At 36.0% G+C, this 25,057-nt stretch overlaps 1 protein-coding gene across 1 annotated transcript in view; it reads right to left on the bottom strand.

The window, feature by feature from the left end:
* The window catches only part of LOC592747 (probable 3',5'-cyclic phosphodiesterase pde-5), a 98,861-nt gene extending 75,046 nt beyond the window's left edge, over positions 1-23,815 (bottom strand). Inside the window, exons 1-5 of the mRNA XM_030982796.1 lie at positions 23,384-23,815; positions 15,658-17,041; positions 10,047-10,133; positions 8,227-8,487; positions 2,994-3,037 (exon numbers count right to left, since the gene is read on the bottom strand). Of these exons, the coding sequence (XP_030838656.1) occupies positions 2,994-3,037; positions 8,227-8,487; positions 10,047-10,133; positions 15,658-16,093 (828 nt within the window). The 5' untranslated portion in view covers positions 16,094-17,041; positions 23,384-23,815. The remainder of the gene's footprint in view (positions 1-2,993; positions 3,038-8,226; positions 8,488-10,046; positions 10,134-15,657; positions 17,042-23,383) is intronic.
* Positions 23,816-25,057: the final 1,242 nt, after the last annotated feature.

The following is a 25,057-nucleotide window of genomic DNA, read 5'->3' as shown; positions in this document are numbered from 1 at the left end:
GCCAAAGATTGGAACTAGGCTCGACTAGCACTTGTGCTAACTTCTAGTTCCCATTAACAACTTCACCTAAATATAGTAATACACATATTTACGTAATAGTATGCAGATGTATGTCTAAATATCGTATTTAAACCATTACTGTTCAATCGACACTACTCTTATGTTATATATACATGTACATGCATCAGTGTTATTTTTTTGCATTGTATGATTGTTCATATGTACTGTCATTATTGTGATGTGTTGTTGTTAATAAATTCACATTCAAATTCAAATTCAAACATTCTATTCAATGTGTTTAGATCTGTCTCTGTAAGATTGACCAAAATAAAGAAATGGCTTATTAAAGAGACATCTGGTTGTTGTTTTATTTCTTCATCCACTCACTTATGTACATGAATGAATGCCTATTTAGTTTATATACATGCATTTAAGATAGGGGTGTTTCTTTATTAAATAACTCCATCATAGCTTTTATTTAAAAAAAATGATAGCAATGAACTCAACCAAAATGTGTCCAAGCCTTTCTGTCAGGCACACAGAATTGCATTTTATGATCATCAATTCTTAATGAAATTTTTTTGATTTAAAAAAAATTTAAAAACGCATGAATGTGTACAGTACAGCAAACACCTAATAGCTTTTTATGAAATTTCTTTACAGCAATACATGCACGTTTCTCATCAGGAATATGATTTCTTTTTCTCCAAGGACAATAACATGCTTAAGCACTTAAGCATGTTCTTGACGTTTCTCAAGGTCTTTTAGTGCCATACCTCAGCTCCAAAGTTTTTTTATTTTTCAAAAAGAATTATTATCCACAAATTGAAGGAAATCATCTGAAAATGGGAGTCCAACTTGATTATGAAGCCATGCCATTACCATCGCGTGTCTCTTGATACCCTAACGAATGATGGCAAGGATCACATTAGAGAGAGAGAGAGAGAGAGAGAGAGAGAGAGAGAGAGAGAGAGGGGGTCACAGATGGAGGGAGTGAGAGTAGGAAAGAAAAAAAAAGAATGAGAAAGAGAGAGCATGGACCTAGAGAGACAGAGAGAAAAAAAAAACAGATTGCCAGGGGAGAGTCAGAGAGAGAGAGAGAGAGAGGGCTAGAGAGCAAGCCAGAGAAGGAGAGAGAGAAAGAGAGAAGATGGGAGATATGAAAAAAGGGTAAGTTAGAGATAGAGAGGCAGAGAAACAGTTGAGCAGAGACAGAAAAGTGAGGGTGTGAGGTGTGTACGAAAGAAGGAATAAGAGAGAAATAGAGAGAGAGAGAGAGAGACAGAAAGGGAGAGGAGGAGAGAAAGCCGGGAGTGTCAGAGATTTTAAAGAACAAGAGAAGATAAAAGGAGAGAAGAATTTACCGAAAATGCCTTTTAAGCCCGGGCGAGTTTGCCACACACTACCCCCAGGGGAAGATATATACCCCTAGTGACGTTGAGATGCTATCCTTTCCATTTACTGGTTACCATGGTAATATTTTACCCTTCATCTTTCTCCTGCTTGTTGACCTCACCATCCTGATACATGACAGTGCTTATGGAAAGGAGATATTAGGCTCATTTACACCGTAGAAAACCCAGGTCGAAAGATCATGATTTTGTGTAAAATCCTATTCACACTAGTTGAAAAAACCCAGAATTATTTTTAGTTTGTTCTTTTTTTTAGTTACTTTTGTAAATTCTATGCATTTGAGACATGTTGCTGCTCTGCATGCGATGCCGGGTTCAAAAGTGAGAGGGGTCACATGAGCAAAAACTAATTCAATGGCATTTCAAAGCGAGCATTTCATTGCAAAAAGACCCGGCAGTTTTGGCAGGAGTTTAAAGAAACCACAGTCCAGAGGCGGGTTCTTTTAATCGAGTTACTCTGTTGTGTTTATGGGTCGTTGCCTAGCAACTTCCAATGAAACTCCTAAACGTGACAAGAATCCATGGTTTTTGCTTGCGATGTAAATGCCCCTATTGTTTGCATCAGTCGCACCATGCCCGATTCCAGAAGATTTCACACATTATATTCTCTCCTCACCTCGTGTGACTTATTTTTGACCAATTTGGTAATCGGCCACCAGGGAAAGGACTATTTTGCGGAATTGCCCAAGCACTAAGTGCAATAAATCAGACTCTTTTAATCCACACGGCACATGCCTACCGGTAATGTCCCTTGCTAAATTGCATTTTTGAGCCTTAAATGACTTTCTCTAACCTCAAATTTGCCAGGCCTATATCTTGAAACCAGTAACTGTCTTATTAGATTTGTTTCCTGCTATCTGATGAAGTGGAATAGACATATCCTTGAAATGTTTAAGACAATCACCAGCCTTTAAGTGCTACAAGCTTCGATCACAGAAATTCTACAACTTTACTTCTAACCGACAAATAAGATTAAAAGAATTCAAATGGTAATATATGGCACGAAAGTAAGGAACTTGTAGTGACATCATACATATTTTTATAAACCACAAGCTTTTTTGGAATATCTTCAGCCTATCATATCAGTCATACAATTTAGGTATTCCATGGGTATTCTAGTGACGTTCATATATCTGACACATATTTAACAAGGGCATTATTCTGATAGAGGAAAAAATGTTAATTCTCATTACAAACTAAAATGGCATGAAATTCGCACTTACCATGCATAGGTGCTAATGCAGACGTGTCTTTTAACTTATGCGAATGCAGCTAGCTTTGTGCAGTCAATAATCAATGAATTGTCCTAATTTTGATTTGATATATATGACATTACAACAATTGTTTACAAAGATTAAATCATTTTCATAATCTAAAACGGTCTACAATAGTCATAATAATACATATAGGTCTATTCAGTAGTACTACACACATTGAATTGTGAATGTAATGATGTCATTGTATTTACATCATATGGACAATTAATGAAATTAAATGCAAAAACAATAGATAAAATACCACAGAGAGTGTAGTAAAAAAAAAATAGAAAAAGTAAAAGGGTCCAAGAGATAATACACTTACCTTCCACTGCCTTGCATTGCTGTGTGAGGCTCGTATCGACTCTCCTGCAAGGAAGGAAAGAAATGAAATAATTAGAGAGTGAAAAATATATTGACAAAATGCAATTAATATAATGTATGGAATTAGAAATTACAGGTAATTAATGGAGAAAATTGTGCAGTACCACTTTAAAAATCACAATCATGTACGTATAGCTCTTTCTTTTCAGTTTTGCTTTCTGATTCCATTGTCACCTCTTTTCCCTATGTATTGCTCTGTTGATCTGTCTCCGTCTTCTTCTTTTTTTTCTCTCTCTCTCTCTCCCTTTTTCTGTCCCATTTGGTCACTCTCTGTCTCTACCTGTTTATGTCAATATAATATATAATAATATGATATGTTGTTATGATCAAAATAGATTATGTAACAATGATTGATCATTACGATTTACATGCTGTACACATTGTGCAATTCAACGCAATTCAACCATGTGGCTGCAAATGGAGTTTTAAATAAGACTCTTAATGAACCTCATTATCACCCTCCCCATCTCTCTCTCTCTCTCTCTCTCTCTTTCTCTCTCTGTCTCTCTGTCTGTCTCTGTCTGTCTCTATCTCTCTTTCTGTTTCTCCCTCTCTTTCTCTGTCTGTCTGTCTCTCTTTTTTTTTCTCTCTCTTTCTCTCTGTCTGCCTGTCTTTGTCTGTCTCTCTCTCCCTTTCTCTGTCTCTTTCTCTGTCTCTCTCTCTCTCTATTTCTGTCTGTCTCTCTCTGTCTTCCCATCATCTCCGTCTTTCCTTCCTCTGCCTTTTTCTTCTTTGGTTTAACAGAAAGAAAATTCTTTCTGTATTTCTGTGATGTCATGCTTCTCTCTTTAACAGTCCCTATTTGATTTATTCATTTCAACACGAGTCTCAGATGCTGTTTGCAAGCTAGTACATGAACAATGCATGTTTGTCGGCACGTACACGTATGCAAGTAAAATCACAATTGCGCTACCCACGGAAAGCAGTTTAAAATGTATAGCTATTTACTGATTACACAAATCATTGTACAGGCATACATAGGTAAAGCTCATATTGTGTAACATTCACCTAATGACAGTTTCTGTAACAAAAACTCCTTTATATGGTGATGATGGCTCTTGTATCATCTGGGATCCGCCTCTGTTTGGCACTCGTTGTTTTTATTACTTTAAACATCTTACACATCATTTCAGTGTTTTTAGTTAGTGTGTCAATTAAGAAGTTTATTACATTATACTCTTCATTGGTAGTATTAATCTTGTGATTATGCTGCAGTGAGAAAAAGATATGCTTGAATTAAGGTGATGAATCATTTAGTGACCAAAGTTTGCAACAACAGAAAATAGCAAAACTGAATGTATCTAAATGACATGAAAATGACTCTAATGAAACCCATTTGATTAGAAAATATTAGTAATTACAACATATTTTCTATTGAATTTCCAAGTGTGCATATATTTCAGCCTGACCCTTTAGTTGTCATGGTCTACATTGCAGTCAAGAATATGCTGCAATATTTGTATTGTATGTGTTTTTTGCTTTTATTTTTTCTTTATAATGGAAAAAGTCCAAGGGCACGACTTTAAGCAAGATCATATGCAAGTCAATATCTTATCACTGTGATGATTCTGAACAGTGTCTTGCATGTGATTCAATGACGGGGAGGGGGGGGGGGGGGGGGGGGGGGGGGGGGGGGTGTTTCATGAAGACTAAGGTTGACTTTAAGTTGGACTTAACTACAGCAGGCCATTCATGCCACTGCTTGCTCTCACCATTATGATCTTTAGATTTTCCTTCAATAGTGAATTATCCATAAATGTAAATTCTGTAGATTTGTGACCATGATTTGTACGTCCTTTGAGAGACCAATGCCAGTTTAATGGTGAGAGCAAACAGTGGCATGAACGGCCTGCCATAGTTAAGTCCAACTTAAAGTCGATCTAAGTATGTGTGAAACACCCCCCTGTATTCATTCAAGTACGTATAGGTCCTGTCGTTGCATCATATTACAGTACTGGTGTGTGTTTACATTCTGAGCATACATATTCTCATTATGCATATGCTGAATGGTTCTAGTCCAATGGCTTCTATTGGTAAATCAATAATGATAAATCAAAAAGGACAAGAATTAAAGAAAGTGATGGAGAATCTATCTTTATTACAAGTATTAAATTATTGTCTGCTATGATAAGATCCACTGTTATTCATCTGCAGTTAAAGATAAAGACAAGTTATGGTCATGCGATTGCATTGTGAAGGAAACCTTGTGGAATCGATCAGAAAAGGTTGATCATCTAGCATATAAGTATTGGTGTGTACTGCAAGGTTCTGGAATCATCAAAATTGTAATAAATTTGGCCCAGTCTTGATAAAGTCACAAGCACTGTACACAGAAAGATGTATATGGGACTACGCAAACGTGCGCCACACGTGCGTTTATCTCTCACAGTCCATGAGAGAAACAAACTTACCAAATATATGAATTAGTAGGCGGTTTCCCAGCAAAGTTGTTATCATCATGTATTAGTCAAAACATATTCTTTCACATGATTGGTAAATAAGAGCTTCCATTTCATTTTTTTGAAATTGGGGCGTTTCCAATACTGGTCTTTACCTTTAACCAAACGATGTTAACAAGAGGATGAAAAGGATCATCCCCCAATCCCACACTGTTTTCCCATCGCAAACAGTTTCAAGTAAGCGATCCTCAAAAGCATTAGCTTTCCACAATTCTATATTTGTACATCCCGTTAGCTATACAGCACCAGGTGTTTGGAGCCGGCCCGCGCACCGTGCGTCGAAGCTGTGTAAACAATTCCTGTTACCATGGCGATGGCATATCGATCGGCTATTGAATTTGTTGGATGATGCCTTGATACACTGTTTGGTGTAAAGCTTTGGCAGCTGCCAGAGGACTGCCTCGGAAAAGAATCCCAATATCACATGACATTTAACTGATAAATCATGCACTTCTGTCATCATTGCTTGAATAATACTTTAACCCATAGCCTACTGTAGCCAGGCGGTCCCTGTCTTAAGCCTATGGGAATTAAGATAATTTGGGAGTCGACTAGTTAAACTGGGAGAAATGTTGTACTTTGGAGCAATGCATTTAAGTGCACTTGTGGCTTTGATACTGCCTCCTTTTAATTGGTTCTTATGTATTCATACATATACACAATGTGTTTCTATATTCTACATAATTGAAATGAAATGGTAGAGCAGTATTGTCATGCCCTGTTGCACACAGCCAATTTAGTTGATCATTTTATTTCTATATACATGTATACATTTCATTTTACAAGGTTTCTGTGAGCATTAATTACTGTGACTGTTTTAATCATCATTACGATAATGGCAATTAGACTTGGCTTGCCATTAAATTGAAATGTTGAAAACATCTCAACACTTGAGAAATAATTGGTTGGGTTACAATATCATACAAGTTTTGAATTATGATCTTTTGACATTCAGTAAGTTGTGTCACATGTTCTGTAGTGCCCTGTATGTACAATTACTATTACTGCTCCCTGATGACAAAGCATGCATTTATGCTTAGTATCTTGTAGCCTTTAATTTGCCTCCATTGCTACACAAAATGTGATGCTACTTTTAGATTCATCAAAATAATAGAATTGGCAAATGAATTCAAGGAAAATGGAAGTGTGGTAGAAATAAATATATGGGACTACACAAATACATGATGCATGAAGGTACTTATATAAGCATGGGGACATTTGAAAAGCAACTATTTTCAGGGGACTTATATGATATTCTTCTCAACTGATAAGAAAAGAGAATTAAAAAGGGTCATAAATTATAAATTTTTGACCTCTACCAGAACTTAAAATTCTCTTTGAAACATGTATCTACATGTACATCAGAGTACAAAAGTATATCATTGTTCTATCTACACATCGAGTACTAACATGACAAGTATCATCAGCTCCATTGGGAGGCTGCATAGGGATGCCCGTATGGCGGATGTTTATCTCAAGAAAATGTGTTTTGAAATGTTTGACTGTAACTGAAATCTACATAACACATCTCATTCCCTAAAATGTGCAAGTCATTAACAGTGATGGCTCATTACTTTAGAAAGCCTTGCGGAGATAATTTTAAAAAGACTATAATTTTTTTTAAATGTATTACGGTACATCCAACCAGAATGTAAAAATACACATGCAGTCCAATTAATAATTTGACAAATCATTTCCCTCAGTTTTTGCTGAGCAGTCCTTACTTAGTCTGCATGTTGAGTAGTTATTGAACAGTTATTTTCCTCTATTTTTGCTGTGCCATCCTGGCCATGAAAAGGTTACTCATTAAATTTTACTGATTTTACCTTCCACATAGGAGACATTTATAGCCGGAGAATTCATGGCCTTTTGATATCGATCGCTTACATCATGATTAAATTGATTTGGGTAGTCATGAATCATGTCACAGAACATATGAACATTTCTGTTCCAAAATAGAAAACTCACTAGAAAAAAATTGTGTTTGCAACCTTCTGCTAAATAAGGTATATTGATTTGTACAAAAATGGAAATGTTTTTACAGATTGCATGTTAGTTATTACATCTTTCTGATTTCATAGTTGATATAAACTATGTTTAGAATAAGACAACACATTAAACTGTAAAAAAAAAAAAAACATATCAAACATTGCAAGAGGAAACAAAATTTAGTTTCGGGCCACAAAGAAATCTGACATACAAATATGTCACATTCTCAATCCTGAATCATACACCGGGGCAAATCCATTTTGCACATAATTAAAGAGAATTTTGCGTTCTGGGAAGAGGTGAAATACGGTGAATGAGCGTTATCATTGTTATTATGTAAGTGTGGAAGAACATCGGATGAAAAATGTTCCCTGAAAAGCATGGCTCTTCAAATGCTTTCATGTTCTAAATATGGCATGTAACAATATCAAAATCAAGACAGATTTTTATGCCACATGTTCATGTAGCCCCATATACATCTTTCTGTGTACAGTGCTTGTAACTTTTAAAAACAAGACTGAGCCAAATTTCTTAACATTTTGATGATTCCAGAACCTTGCAGTACACAGCAATACTTATATGCTAGATGATCAACCTTTTCTGATCGATTCCACACCGTTTCTTTAACAACGCAATTGCATGACCAAAACCCAACTTTATCTTTAAAAAAATCACAAAACCTGGTAAGGGCATGAATAATGGAATTGTTTACTGTATAATGCTTACCTGCAAATGTACCCTCAAACTTAGTGTTGAGTGGTCCAGTGATACCCACGGTGGACGTTGTACTCTGCAAGGTTGGTCGCTTCAGACTTGGCGTCTGGTGCCGTGGGCTTCGTCCCGCACTCGTTGTCGGTGAAGGTTTCTTGCGGATGCTGTTCAGCCATTTCTCTACCTGTTCGGCGTTGACGTGATTGATGACATAGTCATCTAAGAATTGTGGGTTTTCATCTAGGTAGTGACGGATATGTTCTTGTGCAACATTTTCTGTAGGACAAAAGTACAACAAGAAAAGGTGATTTAACAGTTGGTGTAATTATTGATATAGTCTTCTAAAACTTATTTTTAATTATCTAAGTAGTGACAGATATGTTCTTGTGCAACACCTTCTGTAGGACAAAATTACAACAAGAAAATGTGATTTAACTGTTGGTGCGGGTGATAACATAGTCATCTAAGAATTGGGGGTTTTCATTGAGGTAGTGACGGATATGCTCCTGTGCAACATTTTCTGTAGGACAAAATTACAACAAGAAAATGTGATTTAACCGTTGGTGTAGTTGATAACATTGTCATCTAAGAACTGGGGTTTTTTATCAACACTGTAGGTAGTGAGGATATGTTCTTGTGCAACATTTTCTGTACGACAAAATTCCAGCAAATAAGTGTGTTTAACCGTTGGCGTGATTGATAATATAGTCTCCCAAGAATATATATTTTTAATACATCTAGGTAGTGACGGATATGTTCTTGTGTAAAATTTTCTGTAGGAAAAAATTTAAAGAAATAAGTGACATTTAACCCACCGACAACCATTTTCTCAAAATCTCAAATGCTTAATACAGGATCCACCTAGTTTCTATAGATACTAAAACAAATTTTATACAAGATACAAAGGAATCATTAATATTGTCATTTCACAATTGTTTTGAATTCTCCTGCATTGTATCTACTACAGAATTAATGCAATCAAATGAGATTAAACTGATATACATTTTGTATAATTCAGTCCCTTTACTTTAACATATTTTTAGGGTAGCAGAAAATTAGTCTACACAAACATAGGGGACATATTCCACATCACAATCATAAAAATTTTTAAAAAGCAGAAATAATTCATTAATCTTAGCTTATCAATAGACCTATACCCAGCTTTGAAGTTGAACACTTTTAATCTGCCTTCCTTTATATATGATGTGTTGAAGCACTTCTACAAACTACTGCAGCAAAAGTAATAAGTACTTGAAATATTTGCATGTTGTATACTGTACAGTATAGAAATGTGGAATGCAATACAATCTGTTTCACGGTCATATAGAACAAATTAATTAATGGATGAATACACAAACATATGCTTGTAATGTCATTTGATTTTTGCTGTAGACTTTTTTTTTCCTTTTGTTTGTTTAATGTATCATTTGGCCATAAATCGGTAACATTGCCTTAGATTCTGGAACAAAATCCTGGATTTAGCTCATGCTGCAATCATAATCATAAACCTTCAGGTCAGTCAGGAATCAAATGACGTTTACAAGCCAATCGCCTGACTGATTATCAAGATATTTAAGATTGTAAATCAAAATTTAATTTTCGTTTTCTTAATGGTTTTTACAACACTACAGTCTATTGGGAGAAATGAACATGGTAAAACCGGTCACTCAACTATTTTTCACTTTTCCGAGGCACTTCATGATCATGTTGAAGCACAATTTTTAAGGGCTTCAGTATTACACAATATGACAGACACTGATAACACGTAGGGCCATGCATCTCAGATTTAACATTGTTAAACGATGCCTTTAAGGAAGAATAAGGGAGGGGGTTACCTGGAATATGGCCAGTCTGGTCTGATGTTGCCTGTGAATGGCTGATTCTGTTGTTTTTAGAGTATCCATTCCCATATGTCGACAAACCTGCAGAGAGAGAAAAAGAAATGCAACCTATTAAAAAGAGTCGATGACAAACAACAACACTAATACAGTCATGTCAGTGGTACAGTGAAACCTGTACATAAAGACCTCGCAAGGGACACAAGAAAAGTGGTCTTTATAGGCAGGTGGTCTTCATGTACAGGTTCCTTTAGTACAGGTTTCAATGAGAAGCATAGTCAAGGGAAATTCAAAATGTGGCTTTTATGGAGAGGTGGTCTTTCTTTACAGGTGGTCGTAAAAGCAGGTTTGACTGTACAAATATTAGAACATTCGTGGATACAAAAGGCATATGTGAGTTTAAAAGGGAATTAAAGGAAACCAATTGCAAAAAAATGATGAACATGAATGAATAATTTAATAATAAATGTTTCACGCTATATGTGCATCAATACACAAAAGATTTATTGTATCCATCCATGGAATATGTTTTGTGAAATGAAAAGTATCAATAAAACATTTATTTATTGAAAAATCAAAAAAATTAAGGACCGTCTTTCAATGCTTTCAATGAAAATATGTTAGTTACTTGACAGCACGTTATCTATATCTAGGGAAGATGTGAATGTATCCATGGCTGTCAATGAAAATATTACAAATGGATAGGATTCCACCTCCTCCTCCTCTTCCTCTTCTCCTTCTTCCTCTTCTCCTTCTTCTTCCTCCTCCTCCTCCTCCTCCTCCTCCTCCTCCTCCTCCCCTCCTCCTCCCCCTCCCCTCCCCCTCCCCCTCCTCCTCCTCTTCCTTCTCCTCCTCCTCCTCCTCCTCCTCCTCCTCCTCCTCCTCCCCCTCCCCCTTTTCCTCCTCCTCCTCCTTGTCCTCCTCCCCCTCCCCTCCTTCCCCTCCCCCTTCCCCTCCCCCTCCTCCTCCACCTCCTCCTCCTCCCCCTTCCCCTCCCCCTCCTCCTCCACCTCCTCCTCCTCCTCCTCCTCCTCCTCCCCTCCTCCTCCTCCCCCTCCCCTCCCCCTCCCCCTCCTCCTCCTCTTCCTCCTCCTCCTCCTCCTCCTCCTCCTCCTCCTCCTCCTCCCCCTCCCCCTCTTCCTCCTCCTCCTCCTTGTCCTCCTCCCCCTCCCCTCCTTCCCCTCCCCCTTCCCCTCCCCCTCCTCCTTCTTCTATCATAATCATTACTATTATCATCAGCAGTAGTATAATGATGGTGGTAGTAGAAGTAGTAGTAGGTATAGCACACCAACAATAATTAAAACAAACACATGTTATTTGATGGTTGCAAATGATCAAGCTTCATGAAAGCTTCAAAAAACTAAAAACAGAATTGAAATCGGTCAATGCGTTGTGATTTTATACCATTTTTTTTTATATCGCAAAATTACCAAAAAATTGGTCAAATTGGCAAAAATGGCATAATACGACAAAGTTGACAACTTAATTCATCACTTTCTTGGACACAAATAATAAATTAAATTATCAGACACTAAAATATCATCTTTGTGGTAAAAAATACAAAAAAGACAATTCATATATTTATTACCGTTTTGAAAACAGAAGCCAACAAAATAAGTAATTTTTGCGAATCTGCAGATATAAAAAAGTTGTGAAAATAACTAAGTCCGCCTAATTAATATGTGCATATGTGATAAAATCAAAACCGAACATGATACATCAGTGAAACCTATGTATATCAGACACGTATGGAAATATATTTCATTTGAAGTTTAAAAAAGTCATGAATATTCATCAAATATACAAATTAGGCATTTCAGCTAATTATATATTCGCGCACTCATTATGCAAATTAGGAAAGTCAAACTGTTCATTTTGGGGGCATTTGTTAAATCATATATTCATAGATCATATTTACACCAAATATTAACCTTAAATTCCAAATATTTTTGCAATGCCAATAAACTATGGAGATGGAAATTACTTGGATCACCGTCACAGCTATTTCCTCATGTGTTTCACAAATAATTCAGAAAGACCGATCATATGATAAGAATTTGTAGACTTTCAGCTACATCACAGTATATTTGCCTATTTAAAATATGTCAGATTTGAGGATTTATGACAATCTTCCGAGAAACCATTTAACAGGCCATATCATTCCACAGGGACTGAATTTCAGACTGAAAAATTTTGGTGACCCCAGTACAGTTGTAGCTACCTTGAGTGTAAAAAACAAATTGATTCAACGAGTGAAACACATGAGGATATTGCATTTTTGTAGGGGAGTTTTATACATTGAGGTGCATTTTCACCACGCAGAATAGCAGCGCGAGTCAATGGGCGATCAGCGGGCCATGTCACACATGGCTGAAAAGACAATATTCTAATTAAATAATTAACATATTTCCCACATGCCTATAACAATAAAACTACACAGAATTGTAGTTAAAGGTATGCTTGAAATATATGTGAAATAAAAATTTAAAAATATTGTTTAGTTTTTTTAAATACATTTACATAAATTGCTATTTCTACCAACTGACTGCTGTTGTGTGTGTGTGTTCGCGGGGCAGACTGTTTGCACAGGCAGTGTGTTCACCCTAGTAGTAGTAGTAGTAGTTACAGTATTTCAAATACTGAACTGGTTTACAGAACAAAAAGGCAATTTAACTTCTTTCAGCAAAGTGCCCATTCACCCAAACTATTGTATCGGCATCTTCTTTATATCTGCAAACAGACAAAAGATCCATTTTTAGATGGAATCTGCAAGCGCAAATGTCAATGATTGTACAGATGGACAATAGAGCAAGATTTGAGTTATAGTTCGTGTGATATATCGTGAATAAAGAGCGAGTATTTATTTTTGCCAACGGCAATGCTTTTAAATTAACGAAGGCTTTTGTTCAGATATTTGTGTACACATGTATGAAAGTGAAGTGTGTATTGTGTGTTCTAATACTACAAACCAAAGCAAGAAATAACAAATGTCAAATACCTTGCTTGGGATTTAAGAGAATCCCTTTTTTTTCTTTTTTTTTTCTTGTTCTACCGCGGCATTTTTTCTTCCTCATTCAATTTCCACGGTGTTTTTAAAACAAACAGAGAATTTTGTATGGACTTTTAACGTCTTTTGCCTTTTCTCTTCCTTTAAAAAAAAGAAGAAAACACACACAGTATGGATAATAAATTGATCATTTTAAATGAGTTTGTTGTACAGTACAGATATATTAATGTAATAATCATAGCAAACTAAATGTATACATTTAATAAAGAAATTTAAAAAAGCAAAAGACAGACGCAGATTAATATACTACAAAATAATAACTCAAAGTATCAGAGAAAAGATGACATATTAATGTAATTAGATCTGGGTAACAGGGTGAAAGAAAGATAGATATACAGAGATGAAGACAGAGATAGTGACATAGACAGAGAAAGATATACACCAGGATAGACATAGATAGAGAAAGAGAGACAGAGATATGGACAGAGAGAGAGAGAGAGAGAGATAGCGAGAGAGAGAGAGAGAGAGAGAGGGTGGGAGGATGTGATATCTAAATTCATACATACAAAGAGATAAATATAGAGACAGATGGAGAGAAATAGATAGAAGAAACTAGAAATAGAGATAGATTTTTTTTAATGGGAGTGAAAGAAAGCAATTCACAATTATGAGATTATATATAGAGAGAAATAAAGAGATGGGGAAAAAGCGAATGGGAGAATTATGAAAGAGAGCCAGGCAAAAGATGGTGCTAACATGTAATGATAAAGATAGAAAAGTAAATGTTGAGAGAGAAAGAGAGAGAGAGAGAGAGAGAAAAAAAAGGTACAGATATTAATAAAATGAGACATATTTTTTAAGTGTACTGCATGAAGAGAGAGTAGTGGAAGATTGTGTGTTACATCGTAACGGCAAAATAACCTCCAAAAGTATGTGTATATAATGGCTTTGTATGCTCATATTTAGTTACAGTATATCATATACTATGTCCTCCATTCTGTTTACTGTTGTGAAGGTTTGATTGAGAAGGTTTTTGAATCTCCCTCACAACAGCCTTGGTTACGAGCGTGTTATCCTATCTATCTCCATGGTCCTCAAGAGTGACTATCATTAAAAGCTTTCATAATAAATTAGATGACCAATTACAATTATTTTAAGGCTAGCCAAGGTCACATGTTTTGTGAGCATATCCGACTACAGGTATATATATTTTATAGCGAGCTAGCAGCAGCTTGATATTCTAGATGATTGGGCTAATGATTGTATTATGAGGATATTGTACATACTATAAAAGTAGCAGTAGTAGTAGTAGTATAGTAGTAGAAGTAGTAGTAGTAGTACGTTGTTGTAGTAGTAGTAAGTTGTAGTAGTAAAAGTACTAGTAGCAGTAATAGCAGCAGTAGTAGTAATAGTTTTATCAGTAGTTTTAGCAGTAGCAGTAGTAGTAGTAGAAGTAGTAATAGTAGAATTAGTAGTGGTACATGTAACAGTAGAATTAGCAGTAGAACATTGTAGCAATAGTAATACTAGTAGTATTACATGTAGTAGTAGTATTATTATTAGTATTAGTAGTAGTAGTAGTAGTAGTAGTAGTAGTAGTAGTAGTAGTAGTAGTAGTAATAGTAGTAGTAGTAGTAGTAGTAGAAGTAGTAATAGTAGTTGGACATGTCAAATTTGTTAGAAATGTATATCTTTCGGCAGAAACAAGAGATTCTCAACTGAAAAATTGTTTTTCCTTAATAAATGAAACTCATAATACATGAGCTATTATACAAAAACAATCTCAAGAAGATATGAACAGAGTGTAAGAAATGTGATGCTTTGTTCACTATGTATCTTACAATCAATTGGTAATGAGGTTCATTATTTCTTCATTTGTCCCTTCTTTGCTTAATAAAGAAAACTCCATCTTCAAAACTATTATAGTTATAACCTTAGAATGAATAAACTCTTTAATTGCACACAAAAAAAGCAGAAAATCACTCCAGCCTAGTACAAATCTGTAGGAAAGTTAGGCTATGTTTTTAAACCAATTTTTCACATTAAGAGCACTTCATTTAGAGAAATAATGAAGGAGGAAAACAGAAAAGACATGTGGAAAAATCTACTTGTAGTAGATTCATTTTATAAAAGTTTTTCTTTTCATAAAAAAAATTAAAATAGAATACATCCTTTCAATGTGCATCAAGTTTTCTATACCTTTATAAGTTTGTATACATTTTGTCTATGATACAGCTATACCGGTGTAAATAGAGATGTATAAGAAAATGAAAATTATGAATAGCTCAAGATATTTGTATAATCATGAAACAAATTCATGTATAAAAAAAAACCTTTTGCTACAATAGGAATGAAGGTAAGGGATAGGGATAAATAGAGTTTCAAACAAATTGGGGGGGGGGGGGGGTTCAAGAATCAAATCTTTATTTGCCACATTATATTCTAGATAATTAGAATTTCTTGGTAGTAATGGTACTTGAAATTCATTCACATTTCACTAGATTAATGATTATTTGATATTATCATCTATTGATTACCCACATCTTCACAAATAAGGGAAAAAAAGGGCAAAATGAGGTAATGATTTGAATGTTTGCTTACCTTTGACGATCATGTCATAGCTGACACTGACACGAACACTAGAGTGATTGGACGTACTGCTACCACCTCTGCTTCTAGCGCTAGACGTTTGGCTTCCATGGTAGGTAGATCCCCCAATACTGCTCTTCCCTGCCCCATGGGGGCTCGTCGGCTGGGTCCGTCTGCTCTGACCCGGTGCCGGTAGCGGAGGAAGCCTGCGGTTCCCCACCTGCCGTGATGCATTAGACATCTTAGTCCTTGTCGGGTGGTGGTGTTGCCGGAGCTTGGTTGGGTTGGTGGTGCCGGGAGGGGGGTAGAAGCGAAGATCACCGCCCCCTGACAGGGGTGCGTAGTAGGTGTTGTTGGAGTGACGGCCGGCGTGCGCCAAGAAAGGGTAGGGACGTTTGTGCTTGGAGTCGGAGGGGATGCCACGCGCTGTTCGCTTTGTCAGAGACATTCATTTCAAATTAACAGTGACCCCTAAGTACAAATCACAACCCCAAGGGAACCAGTCCATTGAAAGGAACCACTTTATAAACTGTCTACCCTTTAACTTCGACTATAATCATTCCTTTTTACAAATAACACTTTTGAAAGTTGAAATGTTTGCTCTTCTTCAAAGACTGGGCATGCCTTTACTCCTCAAAACAAAATCATTTCATGCTTGGTTTATGATCAAAGCTTGGTGAGGGAATGATGAGACACAAAGATGCTGGAAATTATTGATAGAAGGACGAGACCAAATATAGATGAAGGTGTTTGTCTAGCTGATTCCAGCCAGATGATAATGTTCACGTTGTAAGATATAGCGACTCACCAGGTTACTATTAGGTCTAAATTCATGTCATATTGACAATGGCTTCTGCTTCATTAACTTGCTTTTTCTTTCCTTTCACACGATGAGATCCATACGATCGTGCTTTCTGACGTTACTTGGCAGGGGCTCAGCTGTTTAAACGCTACTAACAACAAAAGATACTGCCCCACATATCACTTCAGCGTGTTAAGTCTTTTGAGGAACCGTTGAAGCGTGCCGCACGACGTAACACGACACAGGCAGTCAACCAGAAATCAATTATGATATTAGCGATAATTTAGTCACCATCCTGAGTATGCACGAAAAACAAGCCGGCTGTGTCTCGATACCTCAGGACATCGGGTCAAATTAAGCATGCGATGATCTTCAAGAGGTGTGAGCTGATGAGATATCAAGATGGTCGCTAATGAGAGGGGTGTGTTTACAGAGATCCACGATGAATAATCGTATTACAGGGCTTTATAGCTTCTATCATCTGCTCCTTGATCGATGGCACGCAATGAGGCTTTTAGAAGACCCTGTCAAACTTTGTCACGCTTTACCGATCACTTCAGGCGTCAATGACAGATGTAAGCCAAGGAATTTGATCTGCATTTAAAAAGAGGTAAACAAAAACATGGAGATGCCTCAGTAATATTTAACACCAAAGATGAAAGAAAATTCATAAATCAAGTGTACAAAGGTATCAAATATTAACTATTTCTTATTCCAAATGTACTGGGTAACTTCATATAGCCTGTTAAGAGCTAGAAAAATATAATTCCATACAGTAAAAGCCTAGTAAATTTACGTCCTTCTATTACTCAGCAGACACTTTCATGTGTACCTAAGGTCTTCGCCAAAACAAAAACTATCAATAATGCTAAATATATTACTCATTGCGGATGTAGTATCGAAAATAATATCGCTAGTGATATTATTTTTGAAAAAACTATCAAGTTTTCAATTTAGGAAACAGCCTTTCAACATCCAAATGGGTCATATTCAGTAATGCACCAGAAAGACATTTCCCCCTTCAACATCACCGTTAGCTGTGGAAAAAAAATACATTCGTACATTCTAGAAATCATGAAATTGGAACCTTGCCCTTTCGATTAGTCAAACCTCATATCACTATCACTATGTAATGTAATGGTATAGATCAAATGTCACATCGAACATTATATACCTCACTTAAGAAATCCAGCCATCTGATTGGTCGAATTGCATTCATAAACTTCAACTGTTCCTGTAAAATTCTCGGTAACCATGCATAAAACATTTCAATATTTTTAATAACCATGGTTATTAAAAAAAGTTGGTCAGCGTCCATGGTTACCCCATAGGTTTACATGTTAAAAAATGGTTTGAGCGATGGAGGATGCCGTATGTGTGCGAAGGATTGGTCGGTAATTTCAATACGATTGAATCTCGATCGATCTTACCGACAATTTTATCTTGCATTGTTGACATGAAGACGAAAATAAACTTCCAAAAACAAAAAAACAACATCTGCCGATAGATCTTGATCTAAGTTCGTGCCAATATGCATTGCAAAAGTAAAAGAAGAGTCCGTATATGGAGCTTTTGCGAAGCATTCATCACACGCGAAGCCGGTTTCAATCCATTTTAATGTATATATTGGAGAAAACTGCCAAGCATGTTAACGGCGGGCCATAGCCGAGTGGTCTAAGCGTTGGTTTTCGGTACTCCTTTTGTTGTACGCAAGAGTTCGAATCCCGTCTTCGACAAAAATGATAAATATTTTTAATTTTTCATTTTTTAGTCTATTTTTTTCGGCATATAAAAGTATTAATGACTGCTAGTATTAAAAACAACATCTGCCGATAGATCTTGATCTAAGTTCGTGCCAATATGCATTGCAAAAGTAAAAGAAGAGTCCGTATATGGAGCTTTTGCGAAGCATTCATCACACGCGAAGCCGGTTTCAATCCATTTTAATGTATATATCGGAGAAAACTGCCAAGCATGTTAGCGGCGGGCCATAGCCGAGTGGTCTAAGCGTTGGTTTACAGTATACCTCTTGTTGTACGCAAGAGTTCGAATCCCGTCTTCGACAAAAATGAGAAATATTTTTAATTTTTCATTTTTTAGTCTATTTTTTTTCGGCATATAAAAGTATTAATGACTGCTTTAATATTCGAGAAATAGTTGTTTTCATACGCTCTCGGGAAGGTTAGAATTGGGCTATTCCCCTCGGCATGCCTCGGGGAATAGCACAATTCTAACCTTCCCTTGAGCGTAATAAAACAACTATTTCTCTCAAAGCAGTCATTAATACTATACTATTATACCACTATCATGTAACAGTTGAACTGAGAGCTCTTTTAGGTAGAATTGAAGCTGCAACTTGATCCGCAGTAGATGTTAAATGATTTTATAGTTTTAAATGTCCATTAAGTTTGTTTTATCCTCAAAACAAGAAATAAAAAAAGGAATACATTTTATGAAATGATTGTCTTCCACTATTTCTGGGCAGCACAATAGCATGTGGGTGATTGCATGCAATGTGTGATGTACCGTATGAAATAAATTGTCTTCCACACACCTATGAAGAGCTTGGTGCCAAAAGGTACTACATCCATAAATCCAAGTTCTGAGAAAACATGATATCCTAATTATCATAGTTAGCAATGTCAGTTTGGAATGATACTTTGGCAGCGCCAGGAGCATCACAACGTGACGGACATGTGCGCTATATAAGAAGCCACCATTATTATTATTATTATTATTATTATACTATTGTATGATACAAGTATAAAAACTCTTTGAAAAAATCTAAGTCTGCACAAATATTTTTCATGACCATTGAATAATGGCGCATTCTGGTATTACTACCTTTAGTCATAGTTATACCAAGAGATTTTCCATACATAGATGAAATGGATACATATCATATGTCTTCACAGACACATTGCATGGAATCGTCCATGTGCTAAACCACTTTTAATAATACCATCTGTCCGAATTAGTTTCATGAAACAATCAAAGAAAAGTAATAAAAATGGCCAATCAAACACTTTATATTATATGTAATCAATTGAGCTACCAAATATCTTCATTTTTCCATTGCTGCTCCCCCGCTCACTTCTAATTCTTTCTTTTTTGTCACTGCCTCTTTCTTTTTTCCTCTTTTGTTCTCTTTCACTTTTCTTTTTTGTCTCTCTCCTTCTCTTTTTGTCCTCAATTTGTTTTCTTTCCTCCATCCTCTTATTTTTTATTTTCCATTTTCTCTATTTTCTCTCTCTCCATCAACCCTCTCTTTCACTATCCATCCATTCTCTATCCATCTCTCTCCCATACCTTCATAAAATATTAGAGTATATAAGCTCAAACGAATTCATATTTGCGACTGCACCCGAATCCCTCACATTGACGTAATAAACGATAGAATACAAAATATAATACAAAAAAATATATACATTTTTGTTTTACTGCTTCCCCCTCTCACTTCTATTTCTTCTATCTGCATCACTGCCTCTATTCTTTTTCCATCTCTCTCTCCTCCCTTCATAAAACATTAGAGTATATAAGCTCAAACGAATTCATATTTGCGACGAGGCCCGAATCCCTCACATTGACGTAATACTGTAAGTGAAATGAAGCAGCTCAACGAGGGCATATATTAATTTAATTAGTTATGAATCGGCACAAGACGTTCACGAGAAACATTCTTGAAAATGTCACATAGCTTAATACGTGTAGCAACGAGTTACATTAGATCATACAGGCTAAACATGGATAATTGGACAAGGCGGTAAAAAACAAATACGTACGTTGAAGCCGACGCAGATTCAACTTTTGAAAGATAAAAAAACAAACTCTGAAAAATTCTGAAAAACTCTTGAGAGGCAGAAACATTTTCTTATCCTTTTTGAGAGAAGGTTACATCAAACCCTGTGTGCCTTTTAACAGACAATGTGCACAAAAATGCCTCTAAAGAATAATTTGCTCTTTAAAATAAATTCTTTAAATAATTCAAGGTACCTTAGTGAAATGTAGTGAGACAAAAATACACTGCCATAACGAAAAAGGCACAATATTCAGTGATGTTTGTTAATCAGTAGTTCTTTTTTTACATCTAAATAAAATGTAAGCTAACATTAAGCCTTGTGATGATTTTGTATGCATTTACAAGCTCTATATCCTATTCATGTGAATCTTCCTGTGTGTGAAGAAAAGTATGTTTTTCAAGCAAGCGTCTTCTAAGCTACATGTACTTAAGCTGGAAATTAAGCAGGATTAAAAATACCAATCTTTTGAAAATGCAAGCTAAACAAAATTACAATTACCTCTATTAATTTCTAATACAATCAGCACTGATGAACAGAATGTTGATTTTCTTTGAATACACATAACCAAGCTTACTAACAACCCCACATGTACAAACAACATAATTCATACCCTTACCAAGTTTTGTAATTTGTTGTTGTTGAGAATATGACATATCAAAGCTTATATCTTAAAGTATTCAACAAAGGCCCTAATTCAACCAATCCACCTTTTATTCCTGCGTTATGACAAACACAGTAAACATCAAACTTCACAAGGGATATGAATAGTTCACTTTAAACTGTATATCCTCAATGTCCCCTTTAACAAAACAAAAATGATGATTACCTATCCACCATCTTTGTCTTTCCTTTGATATAAAGAGAAAATAAAAAATGACATTTTCAAATTCATCATACAAATTAATGTAGAATTTGTAAAAAAAATTACAGAAGGGAATTAAGGGGTGGATCTGATACCAGAGATTTTGTAGTGACCATCTATACGGTAATCATATTGATAGTCCCAGGAACAGTTGGTATTGATTAAGCAACTTGGATTTCTTTCTAATTTATAACAGAAAAAAAGATCTACCTCTGCATTGCTGATGAGATTTGTCAACCTGTGTTCTTTTGTATGCCAGGATGCCTTTGTTTTCGCTATTTTGGGGTGTTACAGTGTTTTTATGGAGTCAATTTTATACATACATATATGAGCTGTACATAAATATATATTAGGCAATGGGTCCTCTTTATCTTATCAGTGTTGAACAACACTGTTTACAAAATGTAAGTTAGCAATTTGTTAACATGTCTAACGCATGGGAGATACATTTTGTTTGTCATTTGTGAGATTTCCACTCCTCAATTTCATAAAAAAATAACTCATTTATGAAAGACTTAGTGCTCACTGTTTGTGTTAAATATCTGGATGTTTTCCAAGTGCATTTTTGTGGGTGGTAAATTGTGTTTTGGTTGAGCAGCGAGAAGACTATACTACATGAATATCATGCAGAAGGACTATTTTCATTTTTTTGCAATATTTAGAATTTTTCTCTCTCCATCCTTCTCCTTCTTATTCTTTCTCCTTTGTTCTATTTTTATTTTATTTTATTTGGTAATCTTCCTGCTTCCGCTTCTTCATCTTCCTTTTTCCTTTTCTTCTTATTTTCCTTCTTCTAATCACTACCACCATCATCATCATCATCATCATCACCATCACTATTATCATCATAAGTATTATTTCTATTTGCTATTCATCTATTTCTTTTTTTCACTTCTTCTTAAATTTTAGCTCGCTCTCCATCTCTCCACTAATTATTGCTTTCCTCCTATCATCTCATCCTTAATTCCCTTGTACCTTTTTCATCATGTTGTTTTGGTCCTACAGCCTTCCCCCTATTTGTTCAACATGTTCACAAACTCTCTCCTCTATGTACCTTGTCAACAGCTTTCTATTTAGGGACACATTATCACACGCATGATATTTACATTCCCACTTTATTCATTCATGCTAACAAAGAAAGGAATATTTGCAAGAGGTTTTTAGAATTTTTTTTCCAGGTTTGTCAAATATGAGCACACGCACAGAAATCACATTACAGGGAAAGGGACATGTGCCATATCTAAAACACAAAGTAATAGTGTTTCTTTCAGTTTTTTAATTTTAATGAAAAGAATGTATCGAAAGATAGAGTGCATTATAAAAATCTTCAACTTATCAATAAAGAAAGCTTTAAAGTTGTACTGAAGATGGAACTGATTATTTAAAATCAAAATGTCTAGAAGCTATAATTGTTATTAATGTGTAATATATGTATGTATAGAATGAAGTTATTTTGAAATCATATTATAAGAATATCAAATTTTGCACAATATTACAAACTCTGAAAAATACTTTACTTTCACAAAATTATAGAACTTTAATATGGGAAATAAAAAAACATATAGCAAAACAGATGAACTACCAGTATTGCTAAAAAAATAAAGCATTACATCATTTTTAAATTTTCTATATGGACAAATCGACATCTGTACATAATTGATGTTTAAATATATGGTACTACGTACTTGAGAATGGAAAGATCACTTTAAGTAAAAAGCAAATCAATGCAAATACGTAAACAACTGACGTCGTAACATTTTTACAGTTAAATGATAACCACATCTTTTAAGGAATTTGTGCAACTTGAATGAGCAAAAATGCAGAAACTAGAAAACATCACCCTCGTTTTGTAGGTCTGCATGTGTAGGTTGATTCCTATATTGTACTGTGGATATACTGCAGAATTTAGTGCGATATCAACACGAGGAGAAGTACTATTAAATGAATTAAGTCACATTAGCAAAGACATATCTGATTATCTCCATGCTTTACAGCCGCGGTATGTAAAACAGGGCAAAGATCCTCTCAATCATAAACACTCTTCACATTTTATTTGTGATTATAGGATACATACTGCGCAGCCATTACTTCTTTACTTAATAGCCGATCACCTAAAGCCTGCCATAAAGATGCCCATTAAATGCCATTCAACCTATCGCTTACTCATACACACAAGTATCCCGGTTTATCAATGAACCTTACACTAGTCAATAATGGGTATAGATGAATGTGCAACAGAAAAATAAACAAGTCTTCGAGAGATAGTGGACTTACATGCCAGTAGCTAGCAGTCAAATATTATGTCCGTTTTGAGAGTCAGTTTATAGCTATAGAGGCACTCGATAATGTGAGCTATCCTTAGCAAGATCACACGCAAACTGAGCCTACTACTCTGCGCACACGGAGCTGACCGATGGAGAGACGGGGAGAACAAAATTGAACCATGAAAAATTCTGCACACCAATGAACGAGGCAAATTTTAATGGGATAGAGAATCCCCAAGCAATCAAGGCGGCACGCCGTTGCCGTGATACGAGCCCAGACCTGTTAATTCCGTATAATGATACAAGTGAGAGAGAAATATATCGGCGATGGTTGGAAGCGAAGTGAGTATTATGGAGAGGGAGAGAGAAAGAGAAAAAGAGAAAGAGAGGGAAATATATCAGTGATGGTAGGAAGCGAGTGAGTAAGATGCATAGAGAGAGAGAGAGAGAGAGAGAGAGAGGGAGAGAGGAATGGATGGAGAGGGGATGAGAAACAGTGTGCAAGTTTTTACCAAATGTGTATTATACAGGTGCTTCTGATGAAGTAGAGAGAGAGAGATAGAGAAAGATAGAGAAAGAGAGAGAGAGAGAGAGAGAGGAATGGAGGGAGAGGGGATGAGAAACAGTGTGCGAGTTATTACCAAATGTGTATTATACAGATACTCATGATGAAGTAGGGAGAGAGAGAGAGAGAGGAATGAAGGGAGAGGGGATGAAAAGCAGTGTGGGAGTTTTTACCAAATGTGTATTATACAGGTGCTTCTGATGAAGTAGAGAGAGATAGAGAAAGAGAGAGAGAGAGAGAGAGAGAGAGAGAGAGGAATGGAGGAATGGAGGGAGAGGGGATGAAAAGCAGTGTGCGAGTTTTTACCAAATGTGTATTACACAGGTGCTTCTGATGAAGTAGAGAGAGAGAGAGAGAGAGAGAGAGAGGAATGAAGGGAGAGGGGATGAAAAGCAGTGTGGGAGTTTTTACCAAATGTGTATTATACAGATACTCATGATGAAGTGGTTTGAGTGTGCGCATTTGTGAGATATAGTCTATGAGCTCCCATGGTTTTTGGTGGGGTTTTAATATCAATTAAAGAAGAGATGCACTGAGGAAAGCTTAAGGGTATCGTTATCAGGGATAAAGGTAAGAGGGGGAAAGAGGAGAGATTAAAGCCCCACTTCCTACGTGTAGCTACTTGATCCCTCTATATTGAAACTTCCCCAATCGATGCCTGTTGGTCCCCCATGATCCTCTTTTTCTTATGTTAGTTGAGAGCTGAGTTAATGAGATAGCCACCTGTCAGTGACCTCGCTGTGTGGTCTAATCCCTTCTGGCCCAGTAGTATTGACGGTCTTTAAGAGAGAGAGGGTGAGATGAATTTAAAGGGAGATGGGAGTCCATTTTCATGTGCAGTAGGACATAATTCGCTGACACCAGTCTAGGTGGAAATACCATAATAATGGGAGTACAAAGTCTCACAAACAGCAAACCCTTGAACCAGTGAAATAAAAACAAACGCACATAATTTCTTATCTTTCTTTGCTCATCACTCAGCCACTATACATTTTCTACCAAACTTATTTGGCAATTGTCATTTATTTGTACTCTTGAACATTCAGTGAATAAAGTTTTTTTGGATTCAGAGAGAATATATTTTTTATATCTACCAGAACTCATGTTTATTTTTAGTGG

Source organism: Strongylocentrotus purpuratus, unplaced genomic scaffold, assembly GCF_000002235.5.
Source record: "Strongylocentrotus purpuratus isolate Spur 01 unplaced genomic scaffold, Spur_5.0 spur5_scaffold_13, whole genome shotgun sequence".
NCBI classification, from domain to species: domain Eukaryota; kingdom Metazoa; phylum Echinodermata; class Echinoidea; order Camarodonta; family Strongylocentrotidae; genus Strongylocentrotus; species Strongylocentrotus purpuratus.
This window is presented reverse-complemented; position numbering and strand designations above follow the sequence as displayed.